Source organism: Mytilus edulis, chromosome 2 (assembly GCF_963676685.1).
Source record: "Mytilus edulis chromosome 2, xbMytEdul2.2, whole genome shotgun sequence".
NCBI lineage: Eukaryota > Metazoa > Mollusca > Bivalvia > Mytilida > Mytilidae > Mytilus > Mytilus edulis.
Window position 1 is genome coordinate 12,612,869 of NC_092345.1, and position 18,120 is coordinate 12,630,988.

The window sequence follows — 18,120 nt, forward strand, 5'->3', positions numbered from 1 at the left end:
CCAGTAGTTTCAGAGGAGAAGATTTTTGTAAAAGATTACTAAGATTTACGAAAAATGGTTAAAAATTGACTATAAAGGGCAATAACTCCTAAAGGGTTCAACTGACCATTTCCGTCATGTTGACTTATTTGTAAATCTTACTTTGCTGAACATTATTCCTGTTTACAGTTTATCTCTATCTATAATAATATTCAAGATAATAACCAAAAACAGCAAAATTTCCTTAAAATTACCAATTCAGGGGCAGCAACCCAACAACGGGTTGTCTGATTCATCTGAAAATTTCAGGGCAGATAGATCTTGACCTGATAAACAATATGACCCCATGTTAGATTTGCTCTAAATGCTTTGATTTTTGAGTTATAAGCCAAAAACTGCATTTGACCCCTATGTTCTTTTTTTAGCAATGGCGACCATGTTTGTTGATAGATCAAAACTTCGGATACAATTTATAAATTAGATACCCTAAGGAACATTCAGTTAAAGTTTGAAAGTATTTTGCCCAGTAGTTTCAGAGGAGAAGATTCTTGAAATAGTTTACGACGACAGACGACGACAGACGACGACGGACGCCAAGTGATGGCATTAGCTCACTTGTCCCTTCGGGACAGGTGAGCTAAAAAGTTATATTAAACTTTCAAATCGCCTGTCAACCAGGAATCTGTATACATTAATCCAGAAAGCCCCGATTTGGGATTGGGGCTACTTTTCAAAACAGATAATGTTGGCACTAGGAATTTCAACCAGCAGCAGCTGCCACCAGTAGACAGTGGAATGTCAGTCTTGTGTGTGAGCACAGTTAGATCGGGTCCCAACAGAAGACAGTGGGACCCTGGAATTCCTTATCTAAACAAAGGTATAAATACAGTGCAAGTGAGGAAAAATGAGAACAGATTCTTCACGACAGAGAATGGATCAGCACAACCACCTGGGTCCAACTATATAGTGGACATGCAACCACTAAATGGACCGGTCCTAGTTTGTATAAAGACGGGGAAGAGTTGGCATACGATCCAGACAAGAACAATTCACAGTTGTCTGGGTTCCCAATTTGTTGGGAACCCATTGTAGTATCTTTTAGTTAATCAGTAGACCCATGGATACAAAGGGTTCGTTTTTGGGGGATAGGTTTTACACTTTTTAAAAATTGTTAGGGGGATAGGGTATATATACTTTTTTAAATTGATGCATATTTTCCCTAAATTTGGTATTATTTCCGTATTTTATTGGTTTTTGGGTAGATTTCTCAGTAGAGGGGGCCTTATTAATAAAACTGGGGGGAGTGTAGTATCCGGAGGGTTAGTTTTAGGTCATCAGACAGACCATCTAGAGATGTCAAAAGCACTACCCAGAAACCATCCTCTTCCGGTTGAAACTAATGGCTATATGCAGACATCTATTATCACCAGAAGAGCAATCGGCCGTTCCTGACTGTAGGAGTATATATTGGTCTTAAGATATACTCGGGATCACAATGCCAAAAGGAGGTCAAAGGGGAATAACTCTAACTCAAATTCATCATTATTATAAAAGAAAAAAATCATTATTTTGACCAGAACCAGAGGTTACTAATCTTAATAAATATGTTGTACATGAGACGGATCTGCAATTCATCTACACAGGATAATTAAAGAATTGGGTGTTGTTCCAGTAAAAAGTAATTGCATTATATTATTGCAGCTTCAGTCTCAGACTTCAGTTGCAGAGCCAGGGCAGAGGCATGGTGATAAACATGATGATGTGCGTGAATGTTCTAGAGTAGAGCAGATTAAATGATTCTTACTACTTACTGTATGATATTGATTATGTCAGAAAGAAAAAATCTGCCTAAAACCTATATTATTCTAAGAAAATCTGTGATGCTGGTCTAGTCTGATCTAGTCTAGTTTTGCGAAAATGGCGAATGTGTCAACAAAGTGTGACGTCATCGAAAGATGAGTAAAATATTTAGAGACTCGTTTTCAGTTTTTAAAAATGTACTTTCATTTTCGTTTTGTCTGAAGTGTCATTTTCCGTAAACTACCAAAAGGACACTACCGAAACCGTTTCGAAGTGCATTTATAAGCACAATTTCGGTGTCTTTTCGTTTTAATAACAAGTTTGGAAAATTTAGTCTTTGGGATATTTTAATCATTCGATTTTAGTGATAGACTATAGGTAACAGATAGAAATTATTTGGAAAAACGGAAGTAAAATAGTGTAGAGTAGAGAACATTCACAAACACAATGTGATTAGATCTTACGGTATGGCTTGTAATGTGCAGTTATCGAAAGCTCTTGTCAAATTGTTAAGACATGATGCTATGACCAGAGGGTTGCACCTCACGAAAGGTGAGTTATTGAAAGCAACGTTTGGTTATCTGCCTTAGTCCAGCATTTGCCATTTACCAGGTAGCTTTATTTTTATTCTTTCGAGTGTTTTTTTCTTATTTATAGCAGTAAAAGCTACCATCTTGAATATGGTTTTTGTTAACTAAGATCTGTCAGCTGATGCAAAATATATTCTCTCCGGTCAAAAGGGGCTGGTTTAAGGGTGTTTTTTCGAGTTTTTTTTTCACCTTTTAACACTGAGAAGTTTGTACCTTAATAAAGCAAAATGTTGTTTTCAAAACAGATACATGCAAAGAATAAGGATCCTGAATTTCGGAAGAAAAAAAGTCGGTTGCCACCGGTAAGACACCGTTCTGACATACTGAGTAGGATTTGTGAAAAGGAGTCTATGCAGTAACCTTACCATGAAGTAACTACATAAGGGGACCCGGACCTCGAGTCGTCCACCCCTCCCATCAATCTGCCTCTAAATAAAAGCTTCATGAGTATCAAACGATTATTTTGACGTGATCAAATTTGCTAAGAGTTGCAATTGGTAGATATTGATTGCAAAACGTTCTTTGGCAAACGGTCGAGTCATTTATTTTCAGGGCAAGATTACTGAAATTTACAATAAATCTAAAAGATAAGCAAGACCAAGATCGTAAGGATGTCCATAAATCTACATCCTAGTCAACTCTTGTAGCGAAGTAGATCGATCATCGATTTTTTTCGGGTGCGGCGATAACCTTTAGTATTTCAACTTCTCTTTGAGATTACAGAAAGTATGTAGAGATTATACAATACCTGTTAAATAAATAATCAGTTTATTTTACACATACAATGCAAAAAATATTACAATAATTTACATCCAGCACTTGTCTGCGCGGATCATTAATTCACAGCCACGTAGGAATAGGGAAATGAAGAACAAGAGTGAGGTGAGGGTTGGCACTGGTTGGAGAGTTTTCCATCACAAACCAACAAATATATACATAGACATTGAATTTTATTAGTATATACCTTGAAATTTGTGATTTTGTTCCCTTGGCTTTAAGATACCGTTACTGGTGATATGAGTATGAACAACAACAAAATTTGATGTAGCTTATTTCGAATTCAAGTGATGTCAATCTATACTTGAAAGAAAAGATGCTTTTGTTCATTTTCTTTGGTTACATCTTCTGACATCAGACTCGGACTTCTCTTGAACTAATTTTTAATGTGCGTATTGTTATGCGTTTACTTTTCTGCATTGGCTAGAGGTATAGGGGGAGGGTTGAGATCTCACAAACATGTTTAACCCCGCCGCATTTTTGCGCCTATCCAAAGTCAGGAGCCTCTGGCCTTTGTTAGTCTTGTATTATTTTAACTTTTAGTTTCTTGTGTACAATTTGGAGTTTAGTATGGCGTTCATTATCACTGAACTAGTATATATTTGTTATGGGGCCAGCTGAAGGACGCCTCCGAGTGCGGGAATTTCTCGTTGCATTGAAGACCTGTTGGTGACCTTCTGCTGTTGTCTGCTCTATGGTCGGGTTGTTGTCTCTTTGGCACATTCCCCATTTCCATTCTCAATTTTATTTTGTTTTACTCTTAAAAATAAATACCCCTGTTTACCAATTGAGGAATGGGTTATTTGCCATACCGGCATTTGAACAAGAAATTTAGTCTATAAATTCAAGTCAGAAACCTCTCACGGAATATATTGGCAACCTTGTTTATGACATCGTGTATTTAGAAAAAATATTGTGCTGAAACTGAGAGAATGGCGACACACCATGATTGGAAATACCAAACACATCCCATAAACACAGATGTGAGACGATTAAAAAAAACATATATAGATATGTATTATTTTCAGCATATACATATTTTTTTATTCTAGTCTCCGTGTACTTCCACCGTAGATAGACAATGTGATAGATATAAGAATAAGAGGTATGAGTGCCAATGAGACACCTCTCCATCCAAGTCGCAATTTGTAGAAGTAAACTATTAAAGGTCAAATAACGGGATATAAAACCATTCAAACAAGAAAATCAACGGTCTAATCAGTCAATTATCACTGTTCTAGTATACATATTTTTAGGGGCCAGCTGAAGGACACCTACGGGTGCGGGAATTCTCGCTACATTGAAGACCCATTGGTGGCCTTCGGCTGTTGTCTGCTTTATGGTCGGGTTGTTGTCGCTTTGACACATTCCCCATTTCCTTTCTCAATTTTATAATATAAAAAAACACATTAACACCAGGCCTGACTTTAATAGGACAGGTGCAAAGAAATGTACCAGGTATATGAAAGATCAGCGATAGATCCAATAAGAAGTTTTGAAGATCGATCAAAATTGAATTTTTACATACAAGGTGATAACGCGCATTGTGCTTTTGAAATATTACAATTAATTGTCAATTGCACATACTATATATATCGTTCATCATTTGCATGTACATATGGGATTATCGGACCTGGTTCTGTTTAGGTATTTTTCTTATAATTTATTTCATTGCAGAAGGGTATGCAAATGTTGATGACATACTTGAACTCTCATTCTTCAATAGTTTTGACGAGGACGACATAGAAAGACTAGTAGATAGGGATAATAAAGGGAGGTTTGCCAAACGAAGAAACGGAGGACAACTCCAAGTCAAAGCAACACAAGGACATAGTATTCGGGCAAGCTTTTACAAAATTGGAAAACATGTTTTTTTTTTAGATTTAGACAGAATTTTACAATACTATATAATTATATATGCCTTCAATTGTGTCAATCTAATTAAAATATTGATCTCTGATTACGTTATACTACATATGTAGTACAACGTAATCAGAGATCAATATTTTAATTAGATTGTCAATTGTGTATGGTAATTTTAAGTTAAAATTTAATAAAAGCAGAAGTGCACAGTGGAATATATACGTTATTTGGACATAAACACAAACAAATATTTTATTCAGTGATACAGTTTTCTATGATCACAATTTTAAGACACCATTGAAAATGTGGCATGTTCATGTTAAGTGAAAGAAAGAGAATGGTTTTATAATTCCATAAAACTTGGACAGAAGCTTTCTCAAAATCAGTCAGGTGGATTCAGGGGGAGGGGGTTTCGGGAGTTGGAACCCTCTTTTTGAGGCAAACAATACTTTTGAATAGGGACACATGGTTGGAACCTCCTTTTAAAAAATAGTTGGATCCGTCCCTGAAAATTTTAAAACTATTTTTGTTTTAATTTGTCCGTATGTCTAATAAATGGACTTAGTGTTTTGCCTTTAAACATTTGAATTCAGTCTAATGTTAAAGTTTATTTTTGACATCATACAATAATTTTGTGTAAAACCTTCATGGAATTTTATAAAAATTGAAGAGAAGCTTCTTAATGTACATTGTGTATGACCAAGTGATAGCATCTAACCGTGCGGAGGCAATTACTAAGCAGTGACACAGGGTTCCATTGGAACTGATCTCAATTTACTAAATAAATGCCAAATCTCATTATTTTTTTCTATCGCAGCTTTCTGATCCTGAGTTAGAGCCAATTACCCATTCTAGTCAAGCAAGGGTCGTTCTTCATGGAACAAGACGACGAAACATAGACAGTATTCGGCAAAGAGTGAGTATTTGAAAGTTAATAATTATTTGACCGAGCAAAAGTTTCTGGGGTTGGAACCCCCTTTTACGCTCAATGCGTTTGAATGGGACCCTTTATCATGCCTGGGATTGGAATCCCTCTTTTAAAAACTGCTTTAAACCAATGATTTAAGCAGAATGTCGCGTCCTACTATGTGGTGACTATGAGCTACTATTTACTTAAAGTGAACTTTATATAACTGAGATATTGAGAATCAATGTAATAAATAGTAAATTAACTCACTAGAAGATGAACTGGACTGTCCGAAGGAGTGTGGGACAGCAAGCCATCCCATGATGCACTCTTCTTCTGTGTTATTTTATTGAATAACGATCTCATCTCTCTGGGTGTGTCCTCCTGATTCTTTCGCCTGCTTGTTGATTTGTTGTCATTTGTAAATAATTTCAGGAAATGACACTTATAAAGTAAAAGTGTTTTTACGTGTGTCAGATATAAGTTTTATGTATCAACTTATAAACAAGTAGACACACTTGCAGATGAGTTTGATTTGGGTATACATGCATTCATGGTGCACTCAAAAAGTGAACAAAAAATACACATGTGTTATACCGGTATCATAGTACTGATTTCTATTGCTTATTTTGTATGTATTTTTGTTATGCCACTGATTTAAATAAAATGTGTATACCAAAATAGAAATTGTTGTTGTAGTGGTCCAATATGTATCCTACGAGATATCTAAATAAACTCATCATATATACCAGGATTGAAATTTTTTATTTACTCCAGACGCGCGTTTCGTCTACAAAAGTCTCATCCGTGACGCTCAAATCAAAATATGTTAAAAAAAAACAAATAAAGTGCGAAGTTGAAGATCATTGAGGACCAAAAATACCTAAAAGTTTTGCCAAATACATCTACGGTAATATATTCCCGAGGTAGAAAATCCTTAGTATTTCAGATTTTCAAATTTTTGTTAACAGTTAATTTATAATTGGGAACATATCAATGACAAGTGCTGACTACTGGGCTGGTGATACCCTCGGGAAATTAAAACTCCACCAGCAGTGGTATCGACCCAGTAGTTGTAAATAAACTAATCATAGATACCAGGATTGAAAATTTGTATTTACTCCTGACGCGCGTTTCGTCTCTAAAAGACTTATCACTGACGCTCGAAAAAAAAGTGGTATAGTCGTCGCAACAGACTTATGATTTGGACAAGAAAAGTTCATTCTTAAGTCGAGTTAAACTTATTTAAGTTTTTCGTTTGTTTTCTCTCTCCTTCCATTCACATTTTTTATGTGTGGGTCGGTTCACACAATCAATCTTTATATTGAAAGAGATCCTATGTCCAGTCTTCGAGCTTAAAATCAAAGCGTGGACACCGGTAATGCATTCAAATCGGATTTTGATAAAATCAGTCCACATGTTATGTCGCCTACACTTTGGAATACATTTGTTATTCTAAATATCTTGATAAAGCGAACATTGGAGTGACAAATCAGTTTATATGAAATGGACAAATAAAAGTTTGGAACTTCCAATTGAGGTTTGCACTTTGTTGATGTATCTTAGTAATTTGTGGTTGCTGTTTCATTGACTGAATTAAACCCAAGCTATCTTTTATTCGTCAGAATATATCAATATATTGGTAACATCTACCCTTATCCTGAAGATTTTAATTATTTTACAGGGTATAAGTCGCATGAATAGAGACCATATTCATTTTGCTCCTGCTGAACATGGTGCTATGAGTGGTATGTTTTTTAAAACGACAGAGAATTGTTCACAAAATAATTGTTTCTATAAAAGAAAGAAAGATTCGTAACTTCCAAATAAAGACATGTGAAGACAAGAATTACTTCAATATTGTAATTTCGGATGCGTGCAAACTTTTAACTCGAATTGTAATCATGTAGGAACTTTGAATATGTAATGGTAAGGACGGGATCTCTATTCCATTAAGGGGACCTCGGTGACAAATTTGTACATGAAGTCTTACTACTGTTTCACTAGACCGTCAACACCGAGGTTGTGAGTTCGTGTTCTAAACGTTCCACTTCAATTTTTATTGACTAAGATTGTCAATTTTACTTCTGGAAGTCAGTGCACTGTTCTTTCTGAGCAATCCGACTTACTCCACTGGCCAACACGTATTAGCCAAAATTGCTGAAAGTGGCGTTAACACTAATCAATCAATCAATTCATATTAACATATCAGTAACACGACGTGTGTCATTAGTTGATGAGTATCTGCTTACACTTTCGGAGCACCTCAGATCAACCACATTTTTGGGTGGGATTCTTGTTGTTCAGTCTTTTGTTTTCTATGTAGGGGTTTATGGACTTGTATGACTTGTCCTCTTGATATCTTCTGCCTTTTCTTTTTTTTAAATACACTTAAGTAAAAACAAACAAAGAAAGGATCGTGTGTTTTTATTCGGCAACAATTGCCTCACCAGGCTGTCGGAGATAATGGAAAGAGTAAATGTAAATTTTGTTATATTTTGGCCTTGGTTTTAAAAAAATCTCACAAATGTGAATGTATATCAAATGTAGTTGTGTAAGTAAGAAGCAGGATAATTTCCTGTCGTAATTGAACGGGATTATCATTTTGCGAGCACAATTAATGTTCATCTTCATGGGAAATAAATCTTAGCACTGATGTGTACATCTTTCCATCTTCATTTTCATATACACCGACCTTGTCAAGGAATGTAGCAGAACATTTTCTTGGTTCGAGAGAATACGTTTAACTTAATATGATTTATTAATGAAAAATGTTTGCCCATTTTAGGTATGCCAGCTAAGTGTGAAATGGCAATAGAAATAGACATCGAGAAAGCTCTGAGAGGTATGCTTAATTTATTTGGTTTTACAATATCTTGAAGAATTGGATATGAGTTTGTAAAACCTTGGATTTGTTCTCAAATAGAAATACATAAATGATAAAAACACATCAACGATAAATAAAATTTGTAGAGACGCGGAAGGGAGCGGGGAAAAAAAACGATTTCGCTTTCGGCAATCCATGAAATCAGACCTTATACAAAACTTGCCTTTTAAAGGTTGTAGGAAATGTTGTATGCATGAGTGGAATTCATTTCCGTGTAGTTGAATTAGTTCGTTGAAGCTATTTTTAAGTAAATCGCTGTCTGGATTGTTTTGACTATGCAATGATGTCATTATTTCTGAATACAATTGAGAGCCAGTCTCTGAATGCGGGATAACACCAATTGTTAATAAAACTGTGTTGATATTTTACAGTCTTTAGATGTTCTAGTTATGTAATTGAAAGTATTGGAATGATTTCATTATATCAACTTGTACTCATTAAATTAATAACAATGATTGTAGTGTTACCATTTAATATATGTTATATCACATCTTCAGATAGAATAAAATTTTACAAGTCTGAGAATGGAGTAATACTTAGTCCTGGAGATAGAAATGGCTGTATCCCAACAAAATATTTCAAGAAAGCCTATGACCTCAAGACAAGTAAGTCATCCATCATGGCCTGCACCAAATCGTAACTCATAAACATTTTTTAAGACTTTGTAAATTGTGATGTCTTGTCAGATATTGACATAATACTGATTTTAAAATAACAGTATTTTGTCGAAGCAACTCATCAAAGATACCAGGCCCCAGCGCCATAAAACTTTGTGTTGATATTAATGTTAACCATACAATCTTTAATAACAATTCCCTAAATGTGATATCGATGTGATTAGCTCTAAATAAACTCATCATAGATACCAGGACTAAATTTTATATATACGCCAGACGCGGGTTTCGTCTACAAAAGACTCATCAGTGACGCTCGAATCCAAAAAAGTTAAAAAGGCCAAATAAAGTACGAAGTTGAAGAGCATTGAGGACCAAAATTCCTAAAAGTTTTGCCAAATACAGATAAGGTAATCTATGCCTGAGGTAGAAAAGCCTTAGTATTTCAAAAAAATCCAAATTTTGTAAACAGTTAATTTATAAATATAACAATATCAATGATAATTCATGTCAGCACAAACAGTAATTTCATGTGAAATAATACAGGATGTTATATATTTTATAGACTGGTTTTGGTGGTCTGAAGCTATCGTGCATACGGTTAAACCTCCTTTTTTATATTTAAAATGTTTGTTCTATTGCTCTATTAATTTTTCCCTGACAGTTGTTAGACTAAGATAAGGAGACAAGAAAGTACAGATCATAATTGCACCATGAAGCCATAAATAACGGAAAAACAATGTGGATAGTTCGAATAACAATTTCAGAATTTTAAGATTACAAACATAGTCAATCTCATACAATTTAAGAATTGCAAAGTTGGAATGATGAAACCTTTGACTTTCCTTAGACGACAACTTTTTGAGTTTTTTTTATCATCTTTTGTATGTAAATTAAATAGAAAGTAATGGTTATAGTAATAAAATTAAGTTCTGAATCAAATAAACGCAATTTTGATATAATCACTCATTCTTTTCAGGAGAGGCGATAGAGTTCTAAAGCAAACTGCAGATAGCAGATATATCAGTCTTCAACCTTCGACAATTGTATTTTAACCTTTTTTACCTTGTGTTAAGTTTATAATTAATTTATATGTGATTTGATATGTGATATGTTAGATTTTCATTACATTTTATTGCTTGTTCAAATGGTTGATTAATTGTTGGTATTTAACGCCACTTCCAGCACTATAGGCTATATCGGGTGATCAGTTTTCATTGGTGGAAAAAGACCTTTGTCAGGGAAACGGACAATCGAAGTTAAATAAGGGAACTTCAATTTAAAACTTCATAAAGGGGGGGGGGGGGGGGCTATATTTTCCCTAAAAAACATTCTGATCCCCAGTTTAATGAAGAAACAAAATCTTATGGTCAATCAGATGACAAAAGAAATATTTTGAATCCAGATTTCTCCATACCTTACAGTGTCAAAGTTTGAAGAAAAAAATTGATTGGTTGTGTCGAAATATTTTGACTCAGACAAATAACCACACCCTCCGTGAAGTTAAATGATGCCTAAGGAAAATCACCATCCAAAGTAGATGCTTTCTTCTTAACGTCATTGTACGTAAAAAGTAAAATCGCAAAAATACTGAACTCCGAGGAAAATTCAAAAAGGAAATTGTCTTATCTAATGGCAAAATCAAAAGCTCAAACACATCAAACGAATGGATAACAACCGTCATATTCCTGACTTGTTCTTATGAAGAAAATGGTGGATTAAACCTGGTTTTAGAGCTAGATAAACCTCTCACTTGTGTGACAGTCGCATCCAATTCATTATATTGACAACGATGTGTGAACAAAACGAACAGACATAATAGGTAAAAATATCAAAATAGGGGTACAGCAGTCAACATTGTGTTATAATCTTAATCACTATAAAAACAAACAAAAAAAGCACACAATGTCACATAAACCAAGCATATTAGCAAACATTAAATACAAGAATACGCAAATTTACCATAGTACAATAACACAATGTCGGGATATCATCATAATAATATCACTATTCAAAATTTCTGATTCGTTTCCTGACTGATTTGTTATACTATTTTCTAGATCCTGTTGGCCAATACATAGAATGTCTTCGTTGTACTACTCACTAACATTGAATAAATGTTCATACTTTCCATGTATTATATACTTTGTTTACATCTTTACCCACAGTACGTGCTGATGTTAATACTTTCATTGGTATTGAAGAACCTCTGTCATTAGCTATTCTTAACCTGCAAATGTTCTTCCAAATATCTCTTGTGGTATTCTCTGTTGAAAGATTAAATAACTCTTGGTGTTGGCATATTTGATAACTTCGTATTTTTTTTCTTTAAAGTTTATTGAACGTATTTCTCAATGTAAGAAATTGTTCTCGCACACATTCCTTTTTCGTACACATTTCTTTTTCGTACCATATCCATTCCCTTTCAGCCATATTTTTTCGTGTTCGCAGGTTTTATCCCAAAGCACATTGCAATTCTCATTCCAATATGGTTTGTATCTTGAGTTTCCGTTTTGCCTTCCTGCATTTATGATCTGCTTCTGACTCTAAAATTTGAATGTGAAAATAGAAATGATTTTTCCAAGTTTTTTTCTTCTAATTGGTGACCAGGTTCGAGAGAATAACTTGTATCTAGTAAATAACGGACGACGGACTCAAAATAAGGGTGAAAAGCTAACATTGGCTAACATTAACATTGGCGTGTTCTGATCAGGTACGCGAATTTCGATAATTCTAAATGAAAAGACCTGAAATAATATTTTTGTACCTATGTACTCATACTCTCTACTCATTATTGACTTACACTAGCTGGGAAAGGTAAAATATTGTAAAAAAAAAGTTCTAATACTACTTACTGACAATTACGATCTTGAAGTTGTATTCCCTAAACTAAACTGCTTGGCCTAGTTAAATAAAAAGTAAAGTTAAGTGTTGTGTCAAATTTTAAAATATTAAAACAAATCCAGAGTAAAGCAGAAAATAAAAGTGACATGCAACATTTTTAAACTCTGTATTATGATATATTAGCAAATATTTCATTAAAATACAAAAAAAGTATATTGTATTATCTAATGCTAATCGTCAATTCAAATAAGGACGCGACTTAACAGTTAGCGGTCTGCAGTCGGTGTTCATTGTATTTTATTAATACTGACAACTTTACCATCGTAGTTTTTGGACCTTTTGGATTATAGCTCTTCATCTTTTATATAAGCTTTGGATTTCAAATATTTTGGTCACGAGCATCACTGAAGAGACATGTATTGTCGAAATGCGCATCTGGTGCAAGGAAATTGGTACCGTTAATTTTATTACAACTAATAGTTCGTTCGTTTCACAATTGTAAGATAAATGTTCGGTTGATTGATACCATCGTCTACTGTCAGGACAATTTCATGTCCGCCATTAGATAATCTATGTATGTTGCTTGATATAAATCCTACTATATACACATTACCACGGTCATCTACCGCCACACCACGAGCACCTTACAGATGACGACTACTGTATATCACACGTTCTTTACCATCCGATGTAACGACGAAGACTTTATCACTAGCAAAGTCTATACAGTAGATGACATAACCATCTTTATTACTACATATATTATAAGGTTCAAATGTTGTTTGAATTGGTATTGTATTGAGAACTTTACCATTGATATCTATACTAATAAGAGTGTTGTCTTGGCTATTTACCCAGATCTTATTAGTGACATATTGTGCTAGTGACCTAATACGGTATATATGGGATGAGAGCAAAGCTCGAATCTCCATATGGAATTTACTGACCCCATCTATACCGTATTACGTCACTAGCACACTATGTAACGAATTTATCTTACCGACTATCTTAACGTGTAAACTTTAGACTAGTGACCTATTAAAATGAGCAAGTCTTCAATACAGTTAGCTTTAACATGATTAAGAAACTTCTTCCTTAAATCCTACAAAAACAGATGCCAACATTGACAACTTGTTAGATTTAAATGTGTTTTATGAATTTATTTCACTTTATCATCACTTTCTTCGTCTGTTGAAACCTTCAAGATTTTTTCTCAGTACTGTTTTTTCTTTCTAAAGGGACGTAACACCACTACTAACCGTGTATGAAATAAGCCCCGCCTCCTTATTACCTTATATGGAATATAAAGGGACGCTGCTCCACTACTAACCGTGTATAAAATAAGCCCCGCCTCCCAACTAACCTTATATCAAATATACACGGTTTCCACGAGGACTGGACGCTTAATCATATTCCTAGAAATGTATAGGAGGTAAGATAATATCCTTTACACTAGTGATACCAATAGAATTTCCATCCACTTTAATTATCCCACGGGGCTTTATTTTTTTCAGGTCAATAATTTGGAAACCTCTATTACCTAAAGGTACTAAAGCATGAAGGTTGTCATACAAGCTAAGTCGTTCTGCATTATAATCCAAATTAATTACTTTGGATTTGGATCCATCTAGTTTACAAGCATACGGTTTTCTTTTTAATTTATGACAAAGGAGTAACCTATCGCCAGGAATAAAACAACACCTAGTAATTTTTACTTCAGCAGCACTTAATGTCGATGTATTGAAGTAATGAGTCAAGGACAATTTTCTTTTTTCTCTAACAAGAAACTGACCTTGTTGATCCATATCTAGTACAGACATTGGTACTGAGACAGTTTGTACCGTTATTGTACCGAAGTGTTGGATTATTTCATTTTGTGTTCGACTCATACTCTGAAGGATGATATGTTAGAATAGGAACAGTCGCTGCTTGAATTTCTCTGATCTTCAATTTCTTTTCACGAGTTTTTGCATCTAGATATTTTACTGCCTGAAATAACTGGATTTCGGATGTGTGTTGCTTTAGTGATAAGATCTCTTTTCCATGTAGACAGCGAGTCAGATGTGACGCTATTTTTATTTCTTGATACCGTGTCATTATACAGTATTTATACTTGTTATCAATGTCTTTATGTATATCTGCTTCTATTTTATTTAAATGAGCAATAACTATCTGCTTGATATCAGACACTATTTTCTTGATGTTGTTTGGACTTTTCTTCAAATCGTCAAGTGCTATCTCAGTTTTACTTAGCATAATAATAATTCAAGTGTAAACGGGTAAGATCGAACTTCAATCGGACTTCAAAAATCTACGTCTAGAGGTCGTTTTAAAAAGATCGATCTTATTTGAATCGATATTTTTTTTGGTGTAATTAGTTATCAAAAGTACCAGGATTATAATTTAGTACGCCAGACGCGCGTTTCGTCTACATAAGACTCAGCAGTGACGCTCAAATCGAAATATTGATAAAGCCAAACATGTACAAAGTTGAAGAGCATTGAGGATCCAATATTCCAAAAAGTTGTGCCAAATACGGCTAAGGTAAACGCTTGGACCGATCGCGATCGATCTTTTTTCATGTGTTTGTAATATTTAGATAGGAAAATAAAGGTCAGACCGGTTCTTTTTAACGTTGTAGTGTAAAGGCACTGGATTAAATACGATCGATCTCGATCGATCTTTGCTTGTGCAATGTAAACGCGAACTGGTCTTTTTAAGATCGATTCAAATAAAGATCGATTCAATTTCGTTGCCATTGTAAACGGGGTCTTATAAGAGCTCAAAGCCAAATCATATTTATGCACCAAGGCAGACGGGTTATTAAAAACATGAACAGAATATTTTAAAACGAATTTGTATAGCAACTAGGCAATCCGTGTAACATTATTTTTTTTTTATATACAACTTACGATAACAAAATGACCTCATTAACGCCGAACAATAACAATGAAGGTAGAAGTCTGTCCTCCGACGTAACACTGTTTAGATTATTATATCAATATAAAGTTTTGAATATAAGGCATTACCAAAAGCGAAATAGACAAATTTACAACATAATTGAAGGTACACGTATATTTTTTAATGATGAAAAATAAACCAGGGCACTATATTAATAAATAAAAATAATGATTACTATGTTTTTACTGTTAAAGTACATTCCCATTGACCTTTTGTGGATTATCAAAAAAATTGAAATCAATAAAAAAGTACTACACCATCCTTTGACAATCATTTGTTTGTTCATAACAAATTCTTATGACATTTTTTTTCAAAGAGAATGCAAAAATCAGTTTACCTAATCTAAAACTTCTAAAGTTTAGATATTAAACGATATCGCTATAAATGAGAAATGCTCTCTTACAGACTATGGAATAAAACTTAACAGAAAGATGAAAATATAAACTACCCTTTGCAATTCTATTACTTTTCGTCATTAGTGTCCTATTGCAGTTTAAAAATTGATAAGCACTCATAAGAGCAGAATCATAATATAACTATGTTTAAACTTTTAATGTGTTTAAAACACCAAACATTTACAAGTTAATTGGAGAATATTATGATTCATTTCTATATAATTTCAAGTGTTTTTATTGGTTCTATTTACTACAAAAATGTGTTATACACGTTTTTAAGGGATCTTTATTTGATGATTTATTCGGTTGAAATATAAAACTGATGTAAACGAACTTCATACAATCTTGCTATATCAACACGTTTTGCTGTTTTCAAAGCATATACCAAGGCTAGATAAAAAGAGAACTGACATTTTTCTTTCAATCACTTTGATTAACATTAAAGTGACACACAAAATGTAAAAATCTGTCATTCTTCTCTTTAGTTAACAAAAGTTTTTTTATTGCATACAACATAAAACTTTTTGCCATAAATTACCTATTCTGAACGTCATCCACAACTCCTTGTATGAGTTGTTACATGGAACTTTTATAGAAAAGAAAGCACTATACACCTACCCATGCATTTGGTGTTTTTGGTATAAAAAACTTAAATATACTTACAAGTTATGTCAGAGAAAAATATAGACATTCACGTGTATAATTTGTAAATAAATTACGTGTTATCCGAAATCAATTAGTATACAACTAGACCTAAATAGAATGGAGGTTTAGACTCAATGATAACCTAGACATAAATAGTTTTGACTATGCACATTGACAATACAAATTCATTTTCTACCATTCATTTGTTCTTTGAGAACAGATCAGATCTGTAGGACTGACGGCACTTTATTGAGTTTATCTTCTGAATACAAGGCAATTGTTTAAATTTAATCAATGAATCAATGTTGATCACAAATTCGAAAGTTTCATACATTAAGACATCCCATTACTCAAACCCCCCATAACACTATTACTTTAGTTATCATATATATATCATAAACTTGACATATTCTCACTACATAATGATGTTGATTTTGTAGCCATTTGTAATTTGTAATATTTGTTAAACTTATATGAATATTCACAGCGATTGCTTTTGGATTCAATCAAAACATTTTAAATTCAGCCAACATTTGGAAAAAAAAAATTTCGTACCAATTAATTTAGAATTATCCCTTTTTGCACTGCTAACATAACCAACACACGCCGGAATGTGCGTTTCCCTTTTATGTACTCCCCATAACAACGCATTGTTGATTTAATCTGGGAAAGGTAAATATAGGCAACATAAGTAACGGTGGCACGGTAGAATTTCCTGGCCAGTAGGGATAATGATAGCCTATTAGAAATTTCACCAATTTCTAAAACTGCCCAAAATTTAACATATTATACAGTTAACTGAAGTACATTCATTACAATATTCAGAAATTTATTTGAATATGTATAATGACCGTTTACCTTTTTTGTTATCTTTAAAAACCTAAGTCCACTTTTGCTTTTATGTCTTTTATCATGCTGTGAAAACAAAATTTTACAGAATTCTCAAAAAATAATTTTTACCCTTTTGTAAAATTATTTCAAATTCTTCTACACCTAATGTATCCCTCAGTATTGGGGAAATTTGTTCAGTTTATACAGCATTTTTTGTCCAGTCACACTGTTCAGATTCATTGACATTAGTAGGTCCACAAAAGAGCAAGTTAAGTTCTGGAATGCAAATACTACCGTGACACATAGCATGCCTATACCGCTGTTCAAAAGTCCTAAATCATTTGAGAGAAAACAAATCCGGGTAACATATACATAGAAAAGAACTATTTGATAACAACTGCCATACTACTGACTTGGTACATGACGTTTTAAGAACAACTAGTGGCTTGAACTTGGTCTTATTGTTAGCCAAATATACCGCTTATATGGCAACGTTAAAACATATTGGTAAAATGTCATCATTGCGTGACAAAAATAAAGCACAAAAAAATGCAAGAACACTCAGCACAGAGAAACGCACAAATAAATAATAAAATTGTCGTTACAACATGCAAATCGCATATAAACATCGAACATCTTCCATTAACGACAGCAAAGTAATCAAAGATTCCAGGATTATAATTTAATATGCCAGACGGACGCGCGTTTCGTCTACATAAGACTTATCAAAATAGTTATCAAAGGTACCAGGATTATAATTTAGTACGCCAGACGCGCGTTTAGTCTACATAAGACTCACCAGTGACGCTCACATCAAAACACGTACAAAGTTGAAGAGCATTAAGGGCCCAAATTAAAAAAAAGTTGTGCCAAATATGGCTAAGGTAATCTATGTCTAGGATAAGAAAGTCCTTAGTATCACAAACAGTGACATATTTTTGTAACGAATGTATAATTTTGAAATGCATACAATTATTTTCACAATACTTGTTCAAACATTTTTTTTTATTATAACGGTATTGAAAGA

At 33.7% G+C, this 18,120-nt stretch overlaps 2 protein-coding genes across 6 annotated transcripts in view; one reads left to right on the forward strand and one right to left on the reverse strand.

Moving 5' to 3' along the window:
* The window catches only part of LOC139511486 (ras-specific guanine nucleotide-releasing factor RalGPS2-like), a 56,567-nt gene extending 50,217 nt beyond the window's left edge, over positions 1-6,350 (reverse strand). For 2 of the 4 annotated variants that reach the window (XR_011662033.1, XM_071298267.1), the window contains exon 1: positions 1,791-1,940. Coding sequence is in view for 1 of the 4 variants with exons in the window: in XM_071298263.1 (XP_071154364.1) it covers positions 6,187-6,282 (96 nt within the window). In the remaining 3 variants the exon portion in view is untranslated. Of the gene's footprint in view, positions 1-1,790; positions 1,941-6,186 lie in introns of those variants that run through there. The other 2 variants (XR_011662032.1, XM_071298263.1) reach the window with 2 other exon arrangements.
* On the forward strand, positions 1,953-10,565 carry LOC139511487 (tRNA 2'-phosphotransferase 1-like). Of its 2 annotated transcripts, none has more exons than XM_071298273.1 (7): positions 1,953-2,331; positions 4,824-4,987; positions 5,827-5,925; positions 7,601-7,664; positions 8,705-8,761; positions 9,301-9,467; positions 10,409-10,565. In XM_071298273.1, the coding sequence occupies exons 1-6, from the start codon at positions 2,247-2,249 to the stop codon at positions 9,441-9,443; spliced, it is 612 nt and encodes a 203-aa protein (XP_071154374.1). In that variant the 5' UTR covers positions 1,953-2,246; the 3' UTR covers positions 9,444-9,467; positions 10,409-10,565. The 2 variants fall into 2 exon arrangements, with proteins under 2 accessions (XP_071154374.1, XP_071154375.1); XM_071298274.1 differs by having other exon boundaries at positions 1,964-2,331; positions 9,301-9,408; positions 10,397-10,565.
* The last annotated feature ends 7,555 nt before the right edge of the window (positions 10,566-18,120 follow it).